Source organism: Mesoplodon densirostris, chromosome 1, assembly GCF_025265405.1.
Source record: "Mesoplodon densirostris isolate mMesDen1 chromosome 1, mMesDen1 primary haplotype, whole genome shotgun sequence".
In the NCBI taxonomy this organism is placed as follows: Eukaryota; Metazoa; Chordata; class Mammalia; order Artiodactyla; family Ziphiidae; genus Mesoplodon; species Mesoplodon densirostris.
In genome coordinates, this window is record NC_082661.1 from 40,908,578 (window position 1) to 40,935,001 (window position 26,424).

The 26,424-nt window shown below is 40.7% G+C and overlaps 1 protein-coding gene across 1 annotated transcript in view; it reads left to right on the forward strand.

Annotated features, from left to right (window-relative positions):
- Window positions 1-3,131: 3,131 nt before the first annotated feature.
- PRKG1 (protein kinase cGMP-dependent 1) overlaps window positions 3,132-26,424 on the forward strand; it is a 1,262,482-nt gene continuing 1,239,189 nt past the window's right edge. The window contains exon 1 of the mRNA XM_060102657.1: window positions 3,132-3,871. Within this exon, the coding sequence (XP_059958640.1) occupies window positions 3,606-3,871 (266 nt within the window). The 5' untranslated portion in view covers window positions 3,132-3,605. The remainder of the gene's footprint in view (window positions 3,872-26,424) is intronic.

Below are 26,424 nucleotides of genomic sequence, written 5' to 3' on the forward strand. Positions count from 1 at the left end.
AAACTTTCTCTACACTCCTCTACTGCCATCCGTGGGACCTCACTCAGACCATCTGCACATGACTATTTTCTTCACTCTGGATCCTTATAACATGCAACAAGGTCAGTGTTGTTCCAAGGGTGGGGCAATGGGCGTGGTCCACCCACTCAACAATAAATACAGCAATTGCTTGAACTTAGACCAATAATATTCTTTGGCGGGGGGTGGGGGGAGTATTTTGTCACTGACATTGGTGAGAACTCCTGGCATATAGTGATAATAAAAAGCAGACTGACTATTAGTCCGTTTTTTTATTATTATTGACTTTTTTATATATATATAGATACTGTCTTCCCATTGCTCCATGTGACACTGACCTGGATTAAAGGACAGGAATTCCCTATGAGCTACTCACATCCATACGGCTTCAAGTTCTTTAGAAAGTGTTCCTTATTAGCGGGGTGGAGGTGGAGAGGCAAAGCGCCATCATAACATGTGAAGGTACATGTACTTTTGAAACTGTATATGAAATGTATAATAGATCCCAAAGTATCATAAGGAAAACAACTTTGGTAAAGAGATTGGTTGCTGAGAAGCCAGAGTCTTAGATACTTATCTGAGCTTATATGGGATTTTAAATTTAGTGTGTTCTCATCAACAAAGAACTTCTAGTTTTGCTTGTCACTGGGCTCATAGAGAAGTGGACATTATAATGTATTTCAGGTAGAAGCAGTATGCAGGGGGATTAAGACAGCCTGGGTCAAATCTGGACACTGTGGCCATGGGCAAATTAATCTGGCTGAGTTTCTCCATCTATAAAATGAGAATAAATAATAGTACCTACCTTACAGAGTCATCTTGGGGATAAAACCATCTAGTCACATAAAGGGTTTAGCCCTGTGCTGGTGCATATTAAACACCCAATGGATATGTACCATCACTGTCATTATCCAGTAGCTAAAAGATTTTTAAATTTGTCATTTTAAAAAATGTTTTATTCTGACACAAAATTCTGTATATTATCTTTATTTCGTTCTAACATGGAACATGAAAACTCTCGCACAGGTATTTAAGGACCTAACCTCACTTCCCTGTGATTAAGATATTTATTTAGCAAATATCTCCAAGGGCACTAGATGGCGACCTTCTCCTTTAAGAAAAAAAAAAAAATCTAAGGTTTCATTAACACTTTTTCCTTTGACAGTTGAAACTTTCTGCTACAGATTTAAAAGCAAAGAACAAAGGGTAAAGTCACATCTTTGAACACTAGAGTCTCAGAATCATATAATTTCTAGATTTTCAGGCTTCAAGCTGGGAGCAGCATAGCCTGGGGAATCCTGGCTTCAAACTTTTGCCCTTGGGTGATCTTGGACTTCACCTTTCAAGATTTCATTTTCCTCCTTTATAATATGAAGTGGTTGGGTTAGATCATCTTCAAAGTTGCTTACAGACTTAAAATGCTATGATTTTTAATAAATCAATGTATACTCTTCTACCAGTCTGTATTTTCTCAAGCGTTCCTGTGCTCTAAGTATTTCCTAAGCCAATGGACACGATTTAAGGTCACCAAGTGTCAACATTACCTAAGTTAAAACCGATTTATTAAAAAAATAAGATTACTTTTGGAAGATAGGGGTGAATTTAGGGTTTTGAGATGTGTGTGAAATATTGGTCTAAAGGTTTCTTTTTTTAATAAGCAAGATAAATATCTGAATATCTGCATTTAAGATTAGTTAAGACTTGAAAATAACCTGTCCATTTAAGAATCATTTAAAAACTATTTCTATATCTCCCATAAATAAAATTGAACCTATGCCTAGATATTTGAAGGTGATAAAATTTTTTTCTAATGTATTTTTAATTGCCAATTATTTTGAGTGTTTCTAAAAGGATTATAGCCCATCGTTTATAGATAGAAGCAATAGAATAGTAACTATCAACAAGACAGAGAACTCCTTCTCAAACATGAGTAGATGAAGCCAGTCTTGAGCATCTGGTGTGATTAAAAATTCAGATGTGGCTTAAAATGTTTTTAATTTAAAATAATTAGATGAGTAGAACTAACAGTAAATAATAAAGAAATCTTCAGAATAAAATATATTTTAGGGTTTATTTATAAATGAAAGTATACACCTGCTTTTTCCTTTACTGAGGTATTTCAGACAAGGTAGAAAGATTTGTTTTTAATAAGTAGCCAGTGGATTGTACATTGATCTTTCTTTTTAAGGAAAATTACTATTTCTACAAAAACCCTTTGGTATCTTAGTTTGTATCCATTTTTTTTTTCCTTTAAAAAAGCCATATTAATTTGTGGATCATTACCTGAGGAAATGCTCCCCCCATCTACCCAGACAAACTCTTAAACAGTGATTTATGTTATGAAAAATGCTCCCTGTGACATATATATATATACAAAAAATAAAGTATAGGAAATAGCAAATACTCCGGGTTCAAATGAGTATAAAAATCCCTTTAGCAGAGACTGTGGTGATGGATGCACAGGTGAGGGAGAAATACAGATAACAGAAGCTATTTTTCCCTAAAACAGGAGCTGGTAGGGTGAGCCAGCAGTTTAGCACTGGTAGCCCTCAATTCGCAACCATATAAGATGGTATGGTGATATAATTTGGATGCTCAATATACAAATTTTAACTGTAGCAGATGAAATAGAATCCAAACTCTAAGAAGTTTACGATGGATGCATGGACCTTTTTTTCTTTTCGGTAAACATTGGCTCATTACCCTATGAGTAATTCATCCAACTTACCCACCAACAATTTTAGTTGACTATTTCCACTAAAATTTTATGCTGAAAACACCTGGAACTGCGGGTGCTCTGTCATTCTTATTACTTGGGGTCACAACCACAGAACTTCCCAGTTAGAAACACACACACACACCCTTATCATCCAGAGCAGAAGTAAAAGGTGAAAACAAAGATGAATTCACGCAGGTTATTGTCTAAAGGCAGTTTAATATTTATGAAATGTCACACACACACACACAAACGCACGCACACACACCACAAAGTCTTTAGGCTCCAGTTACAAGCGCTGCGTCATCTGCCAGATCACATGGTAATTGTTGCTATTTCAAGGATCAAGTGGCATAAAGCTCTCCCCTCCACCTCCACCCCACCCCTTTCCTTTGGCACCATACAGCGTGCAAGAGTGATTATTATGTGATGAGGTGAGACCAGGCTCACTGGTCTAACCCTCCCAGCTAGAAAGCAGGCTCTCGGTGGGGTGGCGCGCGCGCCGTGTTCTCACGAAGTGATTGGGAAAGGGGGACGGGGGAGGGGGTCTCAGGGGAGGAAGGGCAGCTCTAATTGGTTTCTCAATGAAAGACAATCACCTATTCCCCAGAGAGACTGGCGATTAGCACTCTGCCTCTCCTCTCCTTCGCTTTTAGACTTCTCATCCTCCCCTCGGTGCTTTTAGTCCCTTCAGCAGAAGCGGATCGAAGAAAAGCGGCTTCTCGCGCCTCGCTAGGAGCAGCACCGCTGCGCTCGAGTACTTCGCGCCCGTTCACTCGCTCACTCCGCGCTCGCCTCGCCCGGCTGTCGTCCCAGCCGCCGCCGCCGCCGCCGCCCGAGACAAAGTTTCGCGGAGGGGCTCAGGGAAAACATGAGCGAGCTAGAGGAAGACTTTGCCAAGATTCTCATGCTCAAGGAAGAGAGGATCAAAGAGCTGGAGAAGCGGCTGTCAGAGAAGGAGGAAGAAATCCAGGAGCTGAAGAGGAAGCTCCATAAGTGCCAGTCGGTGCTGCCCGTGCCCTCGACCCACATCGGCCCCCGGACCACCCGGGCACAGGGCATCTCGGCCGAGCCGCAGACGTACAGGTCCTTCCACGACCTCCGACAGGCATTCCGGAAGTTCACCAAATCCGAAAGGTAGGCGCCGGGGCTCGGCGCGGAGGGCCGGAGCGGGGCCACCCCTCGCGGCGGGCGGGCCGGGTGGTCGTCCTGGCGGCGGCTCGGGGGGCTGGGGGCTCCGGGCCGCGGCGGCTCGGGGGCTGCTCGACGCAGGGCGCCCCTAGTTCTCCGCAGCGCGCCGAGTGGGGGCCGGCCCTCGCGGGCCGGGAATGGGAAGTGTTTATTTTTATTTCTGCCTATCACGTGCTGTGCTTGTCTCCGCCGGGCTGGGAAAGGCGAGCTCCTCGGGGAGACGCGCCCCTGTGGCGGGGTGAGGTGGGGTGGGAAGAAGGAGCGTGGAAAGTTTTGTCGCGCTCGCTAACTTGGCCGCTCCGCACGCGGCTGCAGTCGCGCGGTCTTTCCTTCGCGCACCCCTGGGGGGGGGCGCCCGCGGGGGACAGAACCCGGCCCATCCCGGGGCCCGGAAAGTTTCCCGGAGTTGACCCCCAAAGCCAGGCCACAGGGCATGCTCAGTGCGCCGCTGGAGCCTCTTGGGAGCGGCGACGGGAGGATGGACAGGGTTGGGTTCAATTTAGGGACTGAACTCACTAAGAGCCCAAGCCTCGCTGGGAAGGCGCAGAGCGGGTGGGGGGAGGGAGGCGGGACTGGGGTGCGTCTCCGCGGCTGGAATCAGCCTCTGAGGGTCACTTTCCAGGCAGCAAGCGATGTCAGCAGGAGATTGTAAAGAAACCCCACTTTCTGGATGTTCTTTTGCTCAGTTTGTGTCCCTTCCAGAAGCGCCACATCTTGGGCTGCCCAGGGCTTGGAGGCGGTTCGGTGACCTTGCACCTGAAGCAAGGTTGGGGCTACTGGTCAGCCCTGTCCCAGGGTGGATAATGCCCCCTCCTTGTTTGTCTTCCTTCTGAGTCTCTCCCTGGAAAAGCTGGGATGAAGAGGGAGGGGAGCTATTTCTCTGGATGCTTCCAGGCTCCTTCCTTTCCTTCTCCCAGCACGTTGAGAGCCAAGTCCTGACAGTTCAAAGTTGTCGCTCTTTCGTGGTGTGCAGAGGAGGCCGGGCGATTTTGGCCACAAGTAGGAAGCTTTTGCTCTCCACTGGCCGCCTTCACCGGAGAAGGCTGATCGATTGGCTGCAGCATTAAAGCGCCTCTGGACATTAGGGAGAGGAAGTGCAGACTCCAAAGCCCATTACTGGCTTTTAGTCTCTGGAAGTGCACGGCCCAAAGTGCATTTCTCAGGATATTGAATATTCCATTAGGCGTGCCTTCATGCCCACCTACCTCTTACCCCTTCCCTGTTGTTAGATCACTTGGCATCTGAGTTTGGGGCCCTCAGGGGACCCCTACATAAGTCCTTCCCCCTAAGCTCTCTGACTTTGAGGCCAGTACTTCTAAAGAGCATGTCCTCTTGTATGTCTCCATCCAGGCCAGTTGCAGGGCTCTGGATGTCCCCTACTCCTCCGCCGCACCCCTTCCTTGTCTGTTTCAGTTGTGTACTGATTACAGTGTTTGCGTGTGGGAGTTGGGGAGAGGGGAGCAAAGGAGTCTGGGTAGGAGTTGAGAGCTGTTAGAAAAGGGCCAGGAGCTAGGAGTGGGTTGAGGAAGAAAAACAGGAATCAGGCAGAAAGGATTCACCTTGGGAACTGCAGGCCCACTCTGAACCAACGTCTCGAGGGACAGCTTTCAGATTTCCTGAGCGATGCTCCACATATAAAATGACACCGTGCACATAGCACCTTTTGGCCCAGGCTGCCTTGGAAGTCCTTATCAAATGGAACAATGGCATTCTTACTTCTCTCAGGCCAAGACTGCAATCAGAGCTAACATTTGGCCTTGCCCTTGGTTGGGAAGCTGCTGTGTCTTGCCTCAGCTGAGCTGCGCATTCCTCGGCCGCTGCCCTGCCCCGCTCTCAGCAGCTGGAATCAATCTGCCCACCTCCTGAAGAAGCCACTTCATCAGTGGTCACCCGGCAGCTGTTCGCCTCCTAGGGCTGACCGGCTGGGGCTTTATCGCATTTTTGAAATTTCAGATCTCTGTGTCTGGACTGTGCCCTCAGAGAGTAACCAGCACCACCTCGTAGCAAAGAGGAGATTTCACCGAGGTCTAGAGAGGACAGGAGAGGAAACTCCCAGAGTCCACTCTCATTCAGGAGCTAGCTCTCAGAGGCACTTTTATTTTCCTTGATAAGAAATCTCTCTAGGAATGAGAGGCGTTTTTGTGTGTACTGAGAGGAAATGGCTGATCTTTCAAACGTACACATCATCTTCCTTTTTTTTTTAATCCGCCCCCCACCCCCACCCCACGCACACACTCCCGACGTTTTCGGGTTAGGGGTAGGAACATTCATCAAAAGAGTGGATCATGCGCAGTAGCGGTCGGTCGGCGCGTATTTGTGTCTGCAACAGCTAGCTGAAGTGCTTTTCCACTTCCTCTGTGCGCTGGTTTACGCTGGGACTGAGTGTAAACTTTTCCCCACTCAGCACTTAGCTTTATACTTTCAAATGGAAGCGTGGAGTGTATTTTCAGCAAGCTGACTCATTAGAGTTTAAAGAATTTTGACAGGTATAATATATGGGCATAGTAACCTCTGGAATTAGGTACTCATCCTAGCATTTAAAGAGACAGTACTAACTTAATTATCATTGGTGAGACACCTTACTTTGGCCAAGAAAAGAAATAATTTAAAAAGTATATCTGGGATACAACATTTAACAGCAAACAAGATGCTTTCAAAATAAAAGTGTATTTGCTAATTTTCAGATATTTGGATTTGGGGAGTAGACATTCCATCAGCTTGTGCATCCTTTGTTAAAAGTTGTGCCATCCTGATGCACTTACTGGGGCTGAAGGAGACTGTTTTATCACAAACCTAATGTTCAATTGCAATTGCTGTAGGATTTAGTGATAGCTATTCATGCTATGGGTTTGTTTCAAACTTTACTAGGACACCCAGTTTTTATACTAACAAGAAAAGAAACATTTTGATAGTGTAGGAATTGTTTGGTGGGCAGAATGATAAAAGAACTTTTGCCTGTAACCACTGTTTTAGAAAATGATTGCAATCTGAAATATTTACATAATCGGTGGTAAAAATATCTTCAGCAGTTATTGCAGTGGAAGGAAATGGGAGAATTCACCGACTATTGTAATCAAGTCAGTCCAATTAGCCAGATTTCCATGTGTCCACAGAGGGTATAATGCACAATCTCCATTAAGAATGATCTAAGTATCTAAGGAATGCTTAGATGAAAATTATACTAGGGAAAGGGAAGATCTGAGCTCACAGCATAAGTATCAAGTGTACAGTATGATGATCATGTTTAAAAAGAAAACATCCGACTTATTGCAGTCCTCATTTTCAGACCCCTTAGAAATGCCCAGTAGAGATCAAGTGATAATCACTGAAAACTGTAGGCTGTTTTGGATGACGATGATGATACTTTACAATTATATCTAACTTTCTGCCAAATAACTGAGTATTTCACATGGTTTTCTGTGAACTTCTGATTCCCTGCATGCATATATTCCACATCAAGAATTACCTAATATCCTAATTCTCCCCCTTAACTTTTTATACACACCTAAATTCCTTATTTTGACCACCCAGTTAGCTCAGAAGACTGCATACAGTTGTCATTTTTTAAAATTAGCTTAAGCAAAGGCTGGAATCAATATTAATCTGTTACAGGAATAATATATTGTATTCCAAGCCACTTGAGCTATTCTTGTCACAAATCCCTTGATTCTTGATGATGTAAATTCATCCTTTGGAATTTGTACCTTCTTCCACTGGGACATGGATGCTTTGGAATGGATGCCCCAGAAAACTCTTTGCCTTTTGCATCTCTGATTCATTTCAGCTGGTTTAACCTTCAGACTAAATCAAGGGATTTGGCCTAATTTTGATATAAGCAACTTCAGTGAAATGAGCGGGTACTGGTGGAATTCTGGGCCCAGCTTATTAATTGTTCACATAGAAAATACACAATGCTTTAAACTAGCGATGCTAAGAATAATAAAGATAGCTAATCTTAGTGATGTTAACACAGTGCTAAGCTCTTTACTTTCAGTAGCTCGTTGTTTTCTACCAGTGGTCCTAGATCACATATATACTTTTCACGTGAGGACTCTGAGGCTTGAAGAAGTTAATTCACTTACCTAAGATCTCACAGCTAGGAAATACCAGACATGTTTGAAACCCCAATCTTGCAGTTTTTAGAGCCCCAGTTCTCATCAGTTATAATCTATAGCCTTGGAATCTGGCCAGTTCCATCTTACTAACTGGTGAATCCTTCCATATAGGAGGAAAAGAACCTGCCCTAAATTAGAATAGGATTTTTTTTTTTTTTGAGAAGTCTTAGAGCCAGCACGAAACCGACCTTATGAAAAAGCGACCGATGAGCCCTTGTATCCAGCACGTACACCTTGGGCGTGCTGTGCCAGGCCAGAATTTCCTCAGGCCGTCCTGCTCTGGGAATTGTCATTTCCTAATCATTCCCTCTTCTTCCTTCCTCACTCAACTTCTCTAGCTCAGTGTCATATCATAGGTGGCGCTGATGAATAGTGCAGTCAGGAAGGATGTGAAAAGGATCTTGGTTGCTGCCTTTGGATATCATTCACTCTACCCTTTGCCTTTTGCCTTACAGACCCCTCCTGCTGATTCCTTCATCCCTACCAATCCTTCCATCCAAAGGAATTTATTACTCCCTGACAACATACCAATGTGTTAACCAATTATCCTTTCTGGATTAACATGGTAATGTTTTAGCAGGAGCTTCTGGGAAAGGACCTTCGTTTAGTTTACTCAGAGGAGTAATATTTATGATGAGAGTTGAAAGGGAGAAAAGCTGAGGAGGTGAGGGGAGAATTCTTAGGCAGGCTGCTTGTCAAGATCCTTGTGTCTTGCCGCGTGTAATTTGAAGAGGACAGGTTCTGAGCATAAGCACCTCACACCTACATTCAGTCAAAGAGGTACAGGAGGTAGATAGTACTCTGGTTTTAGTGATGAGAAAACTGAGCCAATCATTACTGAAGCGCCTTTTAAAAGATCTCGGAAATGGGACCAGAAAGACAATATAGGTTTCTTAATTTTGCATCAGTACCGGAGTTGGTGAATTGATATCTCCAAGTTATTATCTATTTATACTTATTATTTAAGACATATCCACTTTGCTTTGGCGTTGGTTTGGGCTCTGAGATCAAGTACATTTTCCAGATATATTTGTAATACACCAGGAGTTCTTGTTCCATCTGAATCCTTGATACATGTATAGGTTGCAAGTTTTCATTTAATCATGTGTTCATTAGAGATTTGACTGACCCTCATGAAAATATTTCTAAAAGACCTGAAAAAACAAAAGATGGTCTATCTTTTTCCTCTTTCCTTACTAAGTGGCTGTTGCCCAGTGCCCCTTCCCCACACTGTGTAGGAGATGCTGAGAGTGCATTCAAACCCTTTCTTTTGATAAGATTTTCAGGTGATTTCATAGTTGCTCTGAGTAGGAATAATTATTTTCATTTGCCACTGAGAATTTGCTTATCAGAGTTCAGGACCCTATGTTATCTCAGATTCTTGTAGCTCTTGGAAGTTACTGTGAGTTCTGAGATAAACCAGGGATAGCATATCCTGTTTCACAAAAGTGAAAGCTCAGAAGTTTGGAAATTGTCAAAAATGACTACTAGCTTTGTGAGTGTCCTGTGCTGTTGGATCCCCGAAGAGAAAAGGGGCTATATGTATATGTTTATGTGTATGAGTATTGTGTATGTATGTGAGTATGTACATATATGTATACATACACACACAAATTGCCGATTTATTCAGTTTATGATTTTATATTTCTTATGGTAGTTATTATTCTGAAACTCCTCTAGTTTGGCCCAATCAATTTCTTGGGGAAAGGAGAATTTACTTCTTGGGCTATTATCATGAAATAGATGAGAGCATCTTGCAGCTTGTCAAATGCTTGTGCTTGGTCTTAAGACACACAGTCCAATACTGTCTCCCAGAGCAGGGTACTAGAACCAATCTCTGTTGCTTTTTATCAAAGTACTTACTACCTCCTGCTTTTACCCAGTGATGATTTTTTTTACCTTCTTTTTCTTTGTTCTTGGCTCTGCCTGTGTTGTGCATCTCTCTTTTGGGTCCCTGGTTCCTCTCTTCTAGCTTGACATCTGGAACTCCTGCCAGATCTCTCATTTGCAAAACTCATACAACCGCAAACGTAGAACAGAGGTCTTGTTCAGAACAGTACTCTAACCTTTTAAAATCTTTCATGTCTTCAGATATTTCAGATTTTTAAGATATTGTACAATTTGAATTTCCTAAAGTTTTAAAAATAATTGCTCATATCGAAAATATACAATGCTTTAAAATATTTCTCAATGAAAAATAGATATTTCCAGAAAATATGTATCTTTGAAATGGATTTGTTTCATTATATAAAGGCTGATAGAACTAATCTCTTTATTGTTATTCTGAACAACAGACTTCCTTTTAAAAAACTCTTAACCTTACTCTGCGCTGCTCCCTAAACATTGTTGGTGGGTCGCAGACTTCAGTGTACGTTATGTTGCTTTTATTTTAAACATTTTCATATTGTTTTTTTTTATGTGGGCATATAATAGAAACCCATGCTACCTTAGAAAATAGTGGAGTTTTAAATTCAATCAATATAAAGTTTATATTAGCTAGAAAGTTGTAAAATACTTTCTATAATTTGTCCTATCCAATGTGTTGGCTGTGTGGTTAACCTTTTTTTTAGTGCACGTTGATTTGACATATTCTTGGAAATTAGTCCTAAACAGTCAACATGTTGATACTAGGAGTTGATTTGGGTTGATTTTATTATGTGGATGAGCATGCTGATAGCACTTTGGTGTGTAAGGGGAAAACATGCTGATTTCATCTGAGTGTTTATTTAATAAATGAATTTGCCTTAATCAGACAAATCCAGTAAGACATCTGCTGTAATTACCTTGATAGGGCTTAGTTTGAATTTTTTTTTACTTGTGATAAAGATTATACAAGTACATTTCTTAAATTACGTTCTCTGACTTGTTGCTAATTCAAACTGCTCCTCCTTTATATATCAATTTAGAGAGGGCTTCAAAATGTGTTTTAAATCCTCAGATGTGTCTTTATTTGAGCACTTTGACCTCAAATGCTGCAAAAATGCTACTGACAAACCTTATAGGGAATCGTAAAACACTTGTATATTTGCCTCTTACAAATACTTGCAGGTCTGTTTGTTCAACTGTATCGCCTGATGAGCAAATCCAAAGCCTTTGAGTAAATGTTAGTATTTTTCTTGATGACTTTCATTGCCCTCATGGTGTGGGTAATGTTAATTTCATGTATCACACGACCACCAAGGAACTTCACTACATATGCTAAAAATTCTCAAAATAGAAAATTCTTTTATATGTTAGGCTGTAAACCCCTGGGTAGAAACCAGGTCTGTTTATAGTAAAAATTCCAACCCTATACAACCCTCAGCTTACCATACATTTCTCTTCCCACGTGCTAATTTTCAGAGGCAGGGTAAGAACAGCACACATCTAGAATGTATTAAAAACAAACAAATTAAAAAAAAAAAACACCCTGAAACCTTCTAGAGGATAGAACCAATTCATATTCAATTCAGTCTTCTCTCAGAGAATAAGTTCACTCTAAAATATTCAGGATGAAATTTCATGTCTTCAGCAGATTTCACCTGTGGTGTCATGGCGCAAAGTGGTGTGTGTTTGATTAGTTGTAAGGTTAAAATGAGTAAATAATAGGTTAAAAATCAAACTTCATGAATTATTTGCTTCTTAGGAAACAAGGTTGAGTGCATTCACAGGCACCTCCCTAGGGATGGTTTTTGACTTGCATTCCGATTGGCTTCCCCGACTGGGAGGATGACAAATATATGGCAGGAAATTGCACAGAACCCACAGTCGGTCTTTTCACAAGAGTGTGTTGCATGTGAGAACATCATCCATCCCGTGAGTCACTGCAGAAAAAATGTTTGAGAACTTCTGATCTGAACTATGGCTCTAAAATATCAAAATCTTGATGCTGTGACACTTAAAGCTACTTATCTATACATAATCGTTGTTAGATTTACTGTACTTAGCATGTATACGTCAGAGCCCCATTTCCCAAAGTGTGATGTTCATATACTGGTGGCATCAGGGATGCTTCTAGATGGCACACAAGTTCATTTATTTTATATTAACAGTAAGGGATTTTAATGTACTGAGGGAAAAGATGTAACAATCACATTAAATCTATGCCATGTGGCTACTGTTGCTTAGAATAATGCCTCATTTTAAGGGTTCATAGATTTTAAAGGAAAATATAGAAAAATACAGATTGTGAATAACATAGATATAAATAACACAAAAGAGGGAAAGATGTTTTTTTTTTTTTTTTTTTTTTGCGGTAGGCGGGCCTCTCATTGTTGTGGCCTCTCCCGTTGTGGAGCACAGGCTCGGACACGTAGGCTCAGCGGCCATGGCCCACGGGCCCACGGGCCCACGGGCCCAGCCGTTCCGCGGCATGTGGGATCTTCCCAGACCGGGGCACGAACCCACGCATCCCCTGCATCGGTAGGCGGACTCTCAACCACTGCGCCACCAGGGCAGCCCCGGAAAGAGGGTTTTAAAGTCATTTTCAACAAGGAACGAAACAGATTGTTTCCATCCTCATCTCCTCCATGTTGTGGAAGATTCTGGCTAATCGAGTTCTCACTATACCTGTCTTTGGGTGACTCCTTGGATGGCTGTCAGTAAGTTTCTCCACAGGAATTGGAGTGGGGACATAGAGTTAGATGGAAAAGGTGATTTTTATAAAATACACTCTTGCTCTGATGGTAAATCAGTCTGGTTAAGAATTACTCAATTTAATATATCATCAGAGAAATGTGTGATTTACCCCCAGATTTATGAATTCCTTTGCCATGCCACAGCAGGGCCCGTAGGTGAAGGGGACAGTTGGGAAGTAATAAAGGGATGCCAGGCCTCTGGTCTCCATCCAGCCTGGGGTTGCTCGGCAGCTCTCTTTCCAGAGTGTGTCCCCAGGGCTCCTCCTTGGACCCTGAGAGTCGGCATCTGTGGCTGTGTGGCATCTTGTAGCCAGAAATACAGGATGCTTGCTTTCTTTCTTTCTCTGTAAAAGTACAATTTGGAAAAAGTTTGGAAGGCAAAGTCTCATAAAATGCACATATATTTTCCTATAATCTGTATTCCCTTTACTTGTAGGAAACTAGATTAATCTAAAAGATAGATATTTATTTAAGAAGTATTATTGTTGGGCTTCCCTGATGGCACAGTGGTTGAGAGTCCGCCTGCCGATGCAGGGGACGCGGGTTCATGCCCCGGTCCGGGAGGATCCCAACATGCCGTGGAGCGGCTGGGCCTGTGAGCCATGGCTGCTGAGCCTGAGCGTCCAGAGCCTTTGCTCTGTGACGAGAGAGGCCACAGTGGTGAGGGGCCCGCGTACAGACAAAAAAAAAAAAAAAAAAAAAGTATTATTGTTAAAAGAATGGTTTTGGGGAAAAATGAGAAAAATATAAGGAGAAAGGAGGGAATATATTACAGGAGGAGGAGGAATTGGCAACAATCCGTTCTTCTTTCAGACTGTAGTGCTGGTTGTCTCCCTACCTACTTAAGAAAGGGACTCATTAAGGTTTGGATATAGGTACCCTCCAAAAGGTGGGGGAAAAGGAAGGTGGAGGGAGAGGAAGGGAGGGAGGGAGGGAGGAAAAGACAGCAAGCAAGAAGATTCCAAAAATTGCCACAAGATGGCAGCAGGAGTATAATATTTAGCAATTGTACAACTAGTAGTTTGGAATGTCCTTTAGTTGAATATTAAAATATATTCTTAAACATATAACTTTCTTTTTTTATTGAAGTAAAATTGATTCACAATGTTATATTAGTACAGCATGGTGATTCAATATTTTTAGAGACTGTACTCTGTTTAAAGTGATTGTAAAATATTGGCTATATTCCCTGTGCTATACAATATTTCCTTGTAGCTTTTATACACAGTAGTTTGTGCCTCTTAATCCCCTACCCCTATCTTGCCCCCGCTTCCCTCTCCCCACTGGTAACCAGTAATTTGATTTCTCTATCTTGTGTCTGTTTCTGTTTTGTTATATTCGTTCATTTGCTTTATTTTTTTTTAGCTTCCACATATAAATGAAAACATAACTTTCTTTTTTAAAATTAATTTTATTTATTATTATTTTTGCTGTGTTGTGTCTTCGTTTCTCTGCGAGGGCTTTCTCTAGTTGTGGCAAGGGGGGGCACTCTTCATCGCGGTGTGCGTGCCTCTCACTATCACGGCCTCTCTTGTTGCGGAGCACAGGCTCCAGACGCGCAGGCTCAGTAGTTGTGGCTCACGGGCCTAGTTGCTCCACGGCATGTGGGATCCTCCCAGACCAGGGCTCGAACCCGTGTCCCCTGCATTAGCAGGCAGATTGTCAACCACTGCGCCACCAGGGAAGCCCAAACATAACTTTCTTAATATGAGGATTCAAGTGTTTGGAAAGTGTATCATTGAATACATATAGTATTATAGTTTTCCAATTAGTAGTGATTTGGGGGAATGTGCTTAAAAAGCCATGGTGCAGTGTTCTTCTTTAGTGTTTGGTCTAAACCAAAAGAGAAACCAATAGTGCACTTTGCATAGAGAGCTCTTTTACATTGATATTGGTCTGAGGGAGATTCCTAAAACCCCTGTGAGGAAACCTCTGGACTCATATTTGGCAGAGAAAAGAAAACTGAGAGAAAGAATGGAAAATTAATAGTAGTAAAAAAATATATGTGTGAGAAGATAGAGTAAAGGGAATGGTTTCCTACACACTCCTGTCTCCCCCCATAACGAACTAAAAGACAATTATTATAAGAAAAAATCAGCTATTAGACGAAACTTCTAATAGCTTCTAATAGGTTGTTTGATCTCCTTGATAACTCTGTGATTCTAGAACATAATTAGGTAAATCTTAACATGGCCTGTTGCAGTCTGAGGTCCTTTTTAGAAAAAATTTTAATACTTTCCAGTTAATATGATTATTTACATACATTAAATAATTTATTTAAGAGAAAAGCCAAATGTTTTATGGGATGCCCTAAATATAAACTGCCTTTCAATTCTAGGGTAAAAAGAAATGAGTGTAGTCTGAACTACCACAGAGGGATAGATTGTGCATCGTACTTAATGGACTGTAAGTTTTTGAATCAATATTCCCTTGGAAAGTGCCATTCAGTCTTCCTGTAAAAGGCTATTTCATTCAGTCTGTGACCCCTCTCATGTGAGAGCCCCCAGGGGACTGGAAGTGAAGTAGTCTTGCTGATGACAGCATTTGTGATTTAACAGTGAGGAGAAATGTACTTATTTTGGTCTGTCCCAGTAACCAAGGGTCAGTGCCAAAATGAAGTTGTACTGTGCATAAAAAAGAATTCACGTGTGATCACATGGCCTCTTTCATGGGTTTCTTTGCTCAGATATTATGTTATATTGTACTTAGATAAACAAGCAATAGGGGAAATAGAGAATATTTAACACAGCACAATTTGATACCTTATTTGACAATAAGCTGCCTTTGTAAAAAGTGTTTCAAAACTCTGAAATATGTTTATTTGAAGCTGTCCGTATACAAAACTGCTCTTTGGGGCAGTCATATTTTTCCTAGGATAGGAAAAAAAATGTTAAACAGCCGATGACTCCAAGAAAGGACCAAGGGTAGATCAAATGTAGGGTATGCTTTCTGTTGTCTGTAGGGCTAAAAAAACAAGGAAATCTAGTCACTATTAGACACGGTGAAGCAAGAGGTAAGTAGCAATACATTTTGTTTTTTTCTGGTTTGTTATCAAGGCAAGGCAAATTTCTGAAGTGTGGAAGCAGGGTTGGAAACACACTGCCTTGAAATCCTCTGGTTATCTAGCCTCTCCAGGGTATTACCAGGGATGTCCACACAGGATGAGACAGGCCTTGGACTCACTGAGCTTCTTGATATTAGAGCAATTTTTAAAAAAATATTTCTTTATAATTTTATTATTTATTTTGGCTGCGCTGGGTCTTAGTTGCAGCACACGGGATCTTCATTGGGGCGTGCAGGCTTTTAGTTGTGGCATGCATGCAGGGTCTAGTTCCCCGACCAGGGATCGAACCTGGACCCCCTGCATTGGAAGCATGGAGTCTTACCCACTGGACCACCAGGGAAGTCCCTATAGCATTTTTTTTTAAAGTTTTTTTGTGTGGCTCTGCACCCATAATCACCATGTTAAAATCTGGACATGCTTCTTGATATTTCAGATTTGCTTATTTTAAGCTTTCCTTGGACTATGACTACTCCCTTGGTTGTTTTAATTGGCAAAGCAATGCATGCCGGTTGTCAGAAAATAAAAAGATGTACAAAATTTGGTCTTCTCCTCTCAGTTTTTCCCACCTATCCTTCAGCAGGCAGCCAATGATAAGTTTTCTGTATGCTTATGCAAACATTTTTATATAGAGAACTTCTCTACTCATTTGGAGTTACTAGTTTGTTTGTTTTTCTACCTGAAGTAGAATCATCCCGTAACAGTCCTCAACAACCTGCTTTTTTTTTTTTTCTTTAACTATAACTCCTTTCTTTCCAGATTAGTCCGTATTGGTCTAATAACCGTGTACTGTGCTATTGTATCCATGTACTTCAGCTTATTGATAGTGATAGTTGTTTGTTTGTTTTTTGTAAGCATAAACCACACAGCAGCTAACATTCTTATACACATTTTCTCGTATGTCTTTAATTTATATATGGGATAAATTCCAAACAGTGAGAGTGGTAGGTCAAAAACGTTGCTAATTTTCAGTGTGACGTTTTTAGTTTGTGACTATGCATAAACTTTCTGTATCAGATAAATGATCTCTAGCCTTTTCAATTAAGAATAAAAGGCATGTGAGTGACATTTTCAAAATCAATTTTCTACATTAAAGACAGACAGAATTTTTAAAAAATCAAACATACAACTATAGCAGAAACATGCGGAAAGTTATTTCTTTTTTACACTTGAGTTGCATTCATGAGAACACTCTTTTTTGAAGTAATGTTGACATGCCCTTTTACTTTTCAGATTTATAAAGTCCATATTGTGTTTTGGCTTGATTTTTTTTAAGTTGAATAAACTTTTGAATTCCTACAATGTGATATTGAAAGTAAGGATAAAATTGTTCGTATATACTGCTCTTAAATAGCTAAAGTCCATCATCAAGAATCACAGTGGTTTGTGTGGGGTTTTTTTTCCATCAAAATACATTTTTGATACTTTAAAGATTCTGGGGAAGTTGTTCCCACTTGGGAAAATAACAAATTCCAAATCTCTCAGCTACATTTTTTTAAAAGGCCAGTGGGAAGATTTGGACATATATGGTATTGGAAATACTCAGTGGAGCTTTCTTTTTATAGGATGGCAACTTCTGGGAGAGTTTTCTTTCCTTTTTTTGATCATTGTTATGGTATTGAACTAGATTTACTGAAAGGTAATTTTGCAAACATTTATTTCGATCAGAATTCAGTCATATCACATATAATCAATCATGAGGTTGAAGCCAAAAAGTGAAACTGATTTTGGAGAGTAAGAGGAGTAATCTGAGAGATTTTAGCCCAGTCTTATAGAGAAATGACCTGAAACTGTCATGATGATTAAAACAATGGGCTGTGGAGCCACAGATCTGAGGTTGACCTCTGACTCTTCCTGCACATATGGCTGTGTGATTTTTTTTTTTGATTAATATGGCTGTTAATGTAATCTTTATATCCTCTTTTTAATTTTATTTATTTATTTATTTTTGGCGGCATTGGGTCTTTGTTGCTGTGCATTGGCTTTCTCTAGTTGTGGCAAGCAGGGGCTATTCTTCGTTGCGGTGCGTGGGCTTCTCATTGTGGTGGCTTCTGTTGTGGTGGAGCACAGGCTCTAGGCCGGCGGGCTTCAGTAGTTGTGGCACGTGGGCTCAGTAGTTGTGGCTCATGGGCTCTAGAGTGCAGGCTCAGTAGTTGTGGCACACGGGCTTAGTTGCTCCACAGCAAGTGGGATCTTCCTGGACCAGGGCTCGAACCCGTGCCCCCTGCCCTGGCAGGCGGATTCTTAACCACTGCACCACCAGGGAGGTCCCTGGCTGTGTGATTTTAAACAAATTGCTTTACCTCTCTGAGCTTCCTCCCCTAAGGCTTTGCATACAGGGATACTCTCTCTGTACGTGTTTGTGGAATAAAAAAAGATGAGCGTAAAGTGCTAAGTAAGAGTGCGAGCAAATGTATAACAGTGAAAGGTTTGAAAAGTTGTAGAGGTTCTTTGCAACGTTAGTTCTGGTATTAACACATTATAGAACCTCATGCCTAGAAAGGATTTTAGGAGATATCCTTGTTCATCCCCTTTGATGAACAAAACAGTAATGACAAAAATTTTTTTTAAAAATCTAGAGGTTCAGAAATATTGTGATTTTCCAATGACGTGAAGGTTATTAGTGACAAAACTGAGATTAGATCCCCCTGTGTCTTATTTGCCATGCTCCTTAAATCCATTGTAAACATCTTAAGTGATGAGTGAAATGAGGAAAACTAGACGTTTATAAATTGGAACAATGGGACAAGTGGAAATGAGATGGTTAGATGCTGTCTGCATTTTATAAAAATATGAAGTGTACATGTATGATCAGGCAAAGGACTCAAAATGTGCTGTTACCCAGTTTAACACCCCAAGCAACTCTAGAAGACTGTATAAGTTTCTTAGAAGAGCTGTTTCTTAAAGGCCCTGGGTTTAAATGAAACACTGCCATGAATTGCCCAGAAAGGATGATAATAAGGCAGGAATGCTCGGGGGACCAGCTATGTCAGCCTCAGGGAAAGACACTGAAGTCCCTGGAAGAGTCTTTCGGAGTGGAGATCCTGCACAGCGGGTGCATCTCCATGACTAGGGGTTATTGACAGGTTTCATATTCCATCAGGCTGGAAGCCTTATTTCCTGGGAGCTTTTCTGTTCCGCCTTTCATTGTCTATTGTTCAGTCCTCATAAATGATGAAGGCATTACTTTTCATATCTAGTGGAGCTGTAGATCTAGAGGTTTGGGTGGAGGCCTTTTGTAGGTGTTCTAACAGCCTGTAGGCTGGAGAGGAATGTCACTAGAAATTCCTGTGCCTGATTCCCCAGGTCGACATTAAGCTTATATATCTGTGTATTCTCAGTGCCTGTTCACAATTTAGAGGCTGATTTGACTATGTTAGAGCTTTTCAATTTGGACAAATACTAGTCCAGATTTTATTTCTCCCAGGGCAATTTCATCTGTCAGTCAGTCAGCTCAGATGGGGGAAGATACATGAAGTCACATACGTCATAACCAAAGCCAGCTTCTTTCCTTACCAGCCTGACACTATCATGTAAAATACAACCAAAGCCTCAGCCTCTTCAATTGTTGAAAACCGTGTGAGGTTGTTGAGAGGCGAAAGTGAGCTCGCTCATGTAATATAGATTTAGCTCCTTGAATCCTAGGGTACAGTCATGCAGTAAACTTTAGCTCTCATTGTCATTATTTACTGATTCTGACTTCATTCACAAAATATATCATGACTTCTAATGCTGTGCCAGGATATCCATGCATGGTCTTCCCATATTTCTACTCCATTCTTGGTTCTAATTCTGCTCATTGAAATAACTCTGACCCTATTTTCGGAGTCATTTCCTGAATCACAGATGGCCCTCTGACAGAGGCCATATTTCGGGGTTATTCTCCTGTCAATTTTTCATCCGCAGCGTAGTCTCAGTTTTCTTTCTACGGATTTTACACCCCTCCCCCACTACCCCGTCATATTAGAAACCACTCTTGTACTGGATTTAGCTGTGTTAAGGTCCCCTCTGTAGCTCCCTGCTCTCGGAGTTAAAGAAACCCAGGGCTTCTCAAACTCTAAATTGCATTTGAATCACCTGGGGAATCTTATTAACTGCAGTTTCTCATTCAACAGCTCTGGGAAGGGGCCTGAGAGTCTGTCTTTGTAATTAAGTCTCACATGATGCTGATGTTACTGGCCTTCAGATCCTTAAATAGCAAGAGATTAAAGGATAGGTGTTGATTGATAGTTCTTTGGTTCAGATGAAAGTATTAGTCTCTTGTGGTTCCACGAAATGTCACAGATCTCTGGTGGTTTATGGTTCTCTTGTTTTCGAGGTGTGACTTGTGTAAAGATTTACAGGAAACCAAAATTGGGCTTAAAACCAGAGACAGCTAGTGATTTTCATTTCTGTAGGCTGTAGTTTTCTTACCTGTAATTTTAGGGGGAAAGAAACTTTTATGCTATAATTTCAACACTTCCCTATAATTTTGGTAAATTGTTTCCTTAGGGTTACAAGGAACAAGTAGAATAAACCTCAAATATAGGTATTACGATAAAGACAATTTTTCTTTGGCACATTTATCTAGACAGTGTCAACATGCAAACTCATTTAGAAAATCTCTAAATGTTTCAGTCAATTAGAAGTATAAATTTTAAAACAACGGGGTTATATTTAGGTATAGACTATTTTTTAGGCTGACATTATTTTATATATTTTAAAGTAGAATTTAAGTAGTTCTCTCACTTAAAAAAAAATATTTATTTATTTTTGGCTGTGTGGCTGTTCGTTGCTGCGCGCAGGCTTTCTCTAGTTGTGGCGAGCAGGGGCTATTCTTCGTTGCGGTGCGTGGGCGTCTCATTGCGGTGGCTTCTCTTGTTGCGGAGCATGGGCTCTAGGTGCGCAGGCTTCAGTAGTTGTGGCTCGTGGGCTCAGTAGTTGTGGCTCGCGGGCTCTAGGGCACAGGCTCAGTAGCTGTGGCGCACGGGCTTAGTTGCTCTGCGGCATGTGGGATCTTCCCGGACCAGGGCTCGAACCCATGTTTCCTGCATTGGCAGGCGGATTCTTAACCACTGTGCCGCCAGGGAAGCCCAGTTCTCTTACTTCTACCCCAAGCTAAGGTGCACACACACATACTTTGTAACCTAATTAGAGGGGTTTTGTTAATGTATCCTATAACAGAAATTGTATTCCTACAACTCAGGATTTAAACTTTGCCTTAAACACTTAAGAAGTGTTTGAAAGACAGTATGAATTAAACAGTCTATTGGAGTTTTGGTTTTATATAAAATAAATTATGTAATAAAGGAAGTCCACTTATCATTTGAAAATATAATTTTAAAATGTGTGATAGCATGGGTCTATTTCTGTTTGAATATATTTAATTCTCAAACACTCCTTATCCAAGATGCTTCAAAGAATCCAGGTTTCCAGGAATCGTTTTGGGCTTATTGATGATATAGAATATTTAATGATGTATTGCTCAGTATGGACTCATTGAGACTTTTTGGAAAGAAAAAATCTGTCAGAACACTTGTGCTATCCAGATATATGTATCTGTTCTCCTCGAGATTGTGTGTTCCTTTGCTTTGCTTGCTTCCTGTCCATCTGCCATCTGATTTTTTTTTTTTCTTAGAAAGTTTGTCTTCTCATTGCTGGAAGAGATCTTAGGAATAATTCAAATGGCCATTTCATTTTATAGAAACTTTACTGGAAATATCCTCCCAGTAGTGGGAGGAGGGGTCAGCAAAGGGTGGCTTCCTTGCAATGGGTAATTGGCTCGTGTTTTGTGGAAATTTTTAAGGGCTATCTTTGGTACTTAGTTGTATAAAAAGTACTTTAAAAGGTAGATTGGAAATTCCATGGCACAAGTGTAGTGAAATGAATTCTACTACCTAACATTAGTCATTGGCTCTGTAATAAACATCTTTATCAGTTATTTGGGTGAAAATATCAATGGCATCTTAGTCATATTTGCAGAGAGCAAGTTGCTGTATGAGTTGCTAATTATATTGGAAACAGAATCAAGATTCCCAAAAGGCTATGATGAGCAAGAGAAATGGTTTATAATCCTAATATACCCAAGGCTCTCTTCTTCATGTCAAGTATTCCCTAAAACTCCCTGACTATCCTGAAATGAATTTCACAGATAATATAATCCATCCACAGACATAATTATGTGTGTGTATATGTGTATACTATCCTAACAATAATATTAAACAAAAGAGAAAGTAATGTATAATGGAATAATGTATGGCTTAATAAGTAAGTTTTTGGATTGTCTAAGTTGGAGATGACCACAGGACAGGACTGCACAGTAAGTTGAACTAAAGGTGTGAAGGGCTTGCACTTTTCCTAGAATCATTTCATGTAACAACTGAAAACAGGTAATTGGTACTGGACACTCCAGTGTCACTAATGGTGTTTCTGTCAAGTGACCTAATTTTCCAAAATGGTAAACAACCCTCTGAAAAGTTTCTTACAAAATAAAGTATCTTACAAAATAAAGTTGTTTTCCAAAATAGTAAACAACCCTCTCTAAAGTTTCTTACAAAATAAAGTAAACTACTTCCCTTAATTTACATGATACTTGTACTTCTGGCAAACAAAATATAATTTAAAGCCATGCAAAAATAAGTATTTCATTTACATGTAGTAAAACAGATTTAGGTCATAGGCTTAGATAATTTTTCTTAGATGAATTTTTCTTCTGCATGAATGAAGAATGAAATTTAGAGCTGTTTGGACTGAATAGAATAATTCTTCAGTATGTGGTTTTCTATGGATTGAGGGACATGGTGATAACCATAACAAAAAAGCACCCCGCAGATTTCCAGAGTTCCCACAAGGGGGCAGTACTGCCCCCACTGAGAATCACCGGGCTAAGAGTTTCTCTCTTTGCAACTATCAACTTTTGCGGGGGGATAATTCTTTATCTTGTGTGGGGGGGGCATAAGAGTGTGGGAGATGGTGCAGTCCTGTGCTTTGTAGGATATTTAGCAGCATCTGAGCCTCTCGTAGATGCCAATAGCGCCCCATCCTCACCACCAGTTAGGACAACTAAAAATATCTCCAGACATTGCCTGTCACCTCCTGGAGGGCATATTCACCCACAATGGAGAACACTGAACTGAAAAGAAAAATGTTTTATTTTGCTTTTTTTTTTGCAGTACTTGGGCCTCTCACTGCTGTGGCCTCTCCCGTTGTGGAGCACAGGCTCCAGATGTGCAGGCTCAGCGGCCATGGCTCATGGGCCCAGCCGCTCCGCGGCATGTGGGATCTTCCCGGACCGGGGCACGAACCCGTGTTCCCTGCATCGGCAGGCGGACTCTCAACCACTGCACCACCAGGGAAGCCCCCAAAAATATGTTTTAATGGGAAAGTGGGGATAAAACTTTTCCCTGGAAGAAGCCATGAAACAAATTTCACAATTAAAAGTGACCTCATGGAAGCATTTGTGAAAGATTTAGGTACTTCCTATAAGTAATTTAGGAATCAACCAGCAAATAATGTAGACAGGCCGCTCAACACTTGAAGAGGATTTGTTTTAAAACACTTCAGTCAGTGGTGCCAACATGTTTTCTAGGTTTAAAAAAAAAGCCGTCACAATAAGCAGGAAGGGATATTTGCATAATAATAAAATCTAATTATTAGGAATAAGCATCTGGGTCCCTAAAAATAGGAAATTTTAGACATTTTAAAAAGCTATGGGAGCATGAAAGACCTTAACTTCTTTTGACTGTGAACATGGCTAATGTATGTTAATTGGGTTTCTGTAGGACTGTATCCTTAGTTATGTTGCATTCTCTTCTCTTCCTATTGCTTTTGGTTCTGCTCTTAAGTCCTTGATGTTCCCTTTCTGATAGAAGTGTGCCGGGGCATTAGGTTATTGATTACTGTTGGTGGAAGAAGGTAGTGTTGCTCTCTGGGAGCCACCCCTGGGTGCAGGCATTCTCTCCTTCAAGTTCTGAGATGCCCCAAAGGGCACTATCAGTTTCTTATCCCATTAGCAAATGGAAGATAGTGTTTACTTTTATAAACCAGAATTATCCGCTGTAGCTTGAAGTGAAGATAATCAATCCTTAAAAGAGTAACGATAGTAATCAAATCCTAGCTGTAAGTAATAGGGTTTTGGGAGGGAAAAACTATCTTGGAAACTTTTTTTTTTTTTCAGACTTCACAACTCAGGGGCACTACCTATCAGCAACGAAGCTGTGTGTGTAGTTAATGCTGGTCACTCTTTGGTCTTACTGCACATATTACCAAGGGCGGTGGACACTAAAGAGATGAAGGACTGAGAAAGCTGATCTGTGACCTCACACTTACTTGTTTAATCCTGCAATTCTGACCAACTCCATAGTGCGGTGTGACTTAGATGTGGCTCTGGGCTAAAAATAAACCAAGTACAGAGACTGGGTTGAAATATTTGGCTCCTGTGCTTCCTGTTTTTCAAGTGATATAGGGTAAGGCTGATATTTACTTCTTAGAGCAAGAAGTATCTTTGATGATTATATGATCTGAACTCAAATAATTTCCTACCAAGTATGTTTTACTACATTGAGAAATTGTTACTAAGTAATCGAGCAAAAAGACCACACTGGTATTTCTGTGGAACAGTGTCTTCTGGCTAAATAACATTTCTTTTTCATTGAGAAAACATTTTCATTGCAACCCTTGTTGAAAAAGTTTCTAAGGACAATAATATCTTTACTTAATTGTGAAAGAATGTCCAGATTGCAGTTAAATTGTTTTCCCAGGCTCTTGCTAGAGTTCTAACTACTAAGCATTGTTTCTCACTTTATCTTCATCAAATATTTATTTAATACCTACTATGTTCAAGATATTGCATTGTTTTCTGAGACTGTTGTATATCAACGGTCTTAGAAATTTCATCGGTAAATTATCCATTCCAGTTGGAGGTTAAGAAGAGAAGGTCTCCCTTTATCTCTGAAGTCAAAGAGCCATTCCTTAAGACCCCAATCTTAGTTCTATTTTGGGCGAGTGTAGCTCAGTAAATGTTTAAATAAGTGTCTACAACATTCCAGGCACTGTGTTAAGATCCGTGGGAACAAAATGCAGCCAGTTACAGTTGTTGAGGAGCTCAGAGAAATGGGCGGAGAGAGCTTACTCAAGAGAGTATTTTTATAGACTAAGTACTATGACTGAAGCACATTGGCGGAGGGGGGAGGGGACTAAGAGGAAAGAGAGCATGTGCACTAGCAATGAGTGGGTGTCAGGAAAGCTTCCTGTAAGGGATCATCATCTAGGTGCTAGGTATTTCCACATATGTGTGTGGAGGACATCAAGCTTCCAGAAAGTAATTAATTTCAAGTCAACAAACATGTGGTATACATCTTTTATTGAATGCATTTTATTTGGCAATGGGACAGGGACATAGGTTTAGAGATGAGTGAGCCAGGATCCCTCTGTTTCATCTTTTAGTTCAGCATTAAAGCATTATCAGGTTGTACTGTATTCAGTGCTCTGCTAGCTTTATGTGTCACTTGCAAGTTTTAAAACTTATACTTTCTGTCTCTCTTCTCAGCCAGTGGCCCTGTCTTGCTTTTCACTGTTAGTAAATCTTTGTTGTTATGATTGAGTAAAATTATTATTTTATGCTGACAGCAATGAAGTGCATATTTCAGGCTAGAATAGTTAACAAAAAATTCATTTCAGGCTTTTATAATAAATGGAAAATGCTACGTTACTTCTCCACTTTTACTGAATATCATTTGTTTCCTAACACAGTTCAAGGACCAATGGGCAATACCTTTTGCCGGTTTCTGCGTGTTACCTCCACATAGGGCTTTACAGTTTTTAAAGCAATTTTCTCTTACTTCATTTCATTAATTCTAACCACAGCTCTGTGAAGAAGATACTATCTCCATTTTAAAGCTTAGAAAAGTGAGGCTGAGATGGATCAGATGACTTGCTCAAGAGGCCATAAGAAACTCTCTTCTTTTAACTCTTTGAGCCCCAATCAATTTTGACTAAATTATTATTTTTGTTGTTTAGGCTACTGCTTAAGTGCACCTCCTCTAAAAAGCCTTCCTTGATCGCTCAGCGCTGCTTGGATGTCCCTCCTATGTGCTCCCATAATACCCTGCACTTGCTCATATTGTAGTGCTTGCAATTTGATGTTTTATTTGCATGTTTGCTAGTCTGTCTCCTGCACTCTCTCTCCAAACAACCTGAGAAGTAGTATCCTGTCTTGTTCTCACGGGATCCCCAAACCTATTAGAGTACTTGCCACAGAGAAGATTCCATTAACCATTTATTGGATGAGAAAACTAAGTATTGGATTGACCAAAAAGTTCATTCGGGTTTTCTGTAAGATGTTACTGAAAACCCCAAATGAACTTTTTGGCCAACCCAATAAATAAAACCTTGTTATAATTAAAATGAAATAGTGTATGTGAAAGTGTTTTGTTAATGACTTACGGTATGAGATATTCTTTGTCAAATCATTGAGGACAAAGCATGATACTAAGATGTAATTTCAAACTTTTGAAGAGTTTACTTTCTCATTGAATGGACCCTGTTTTAGACTGAATGTTTGTATCCCTTCAAAATTCATATATTGAAACCCTACCCTTCAATGTGATGGTGGGGTAGGCCTTAGGGAGGTAATTAGGTTAGGGGTATGGAGCTCCTGAATGGGATTAGAGTTCTTATAAGATGAGCCCTAAGAGCTAGCTAGTTCTCTTTCTGCCAAGTGAATGTACA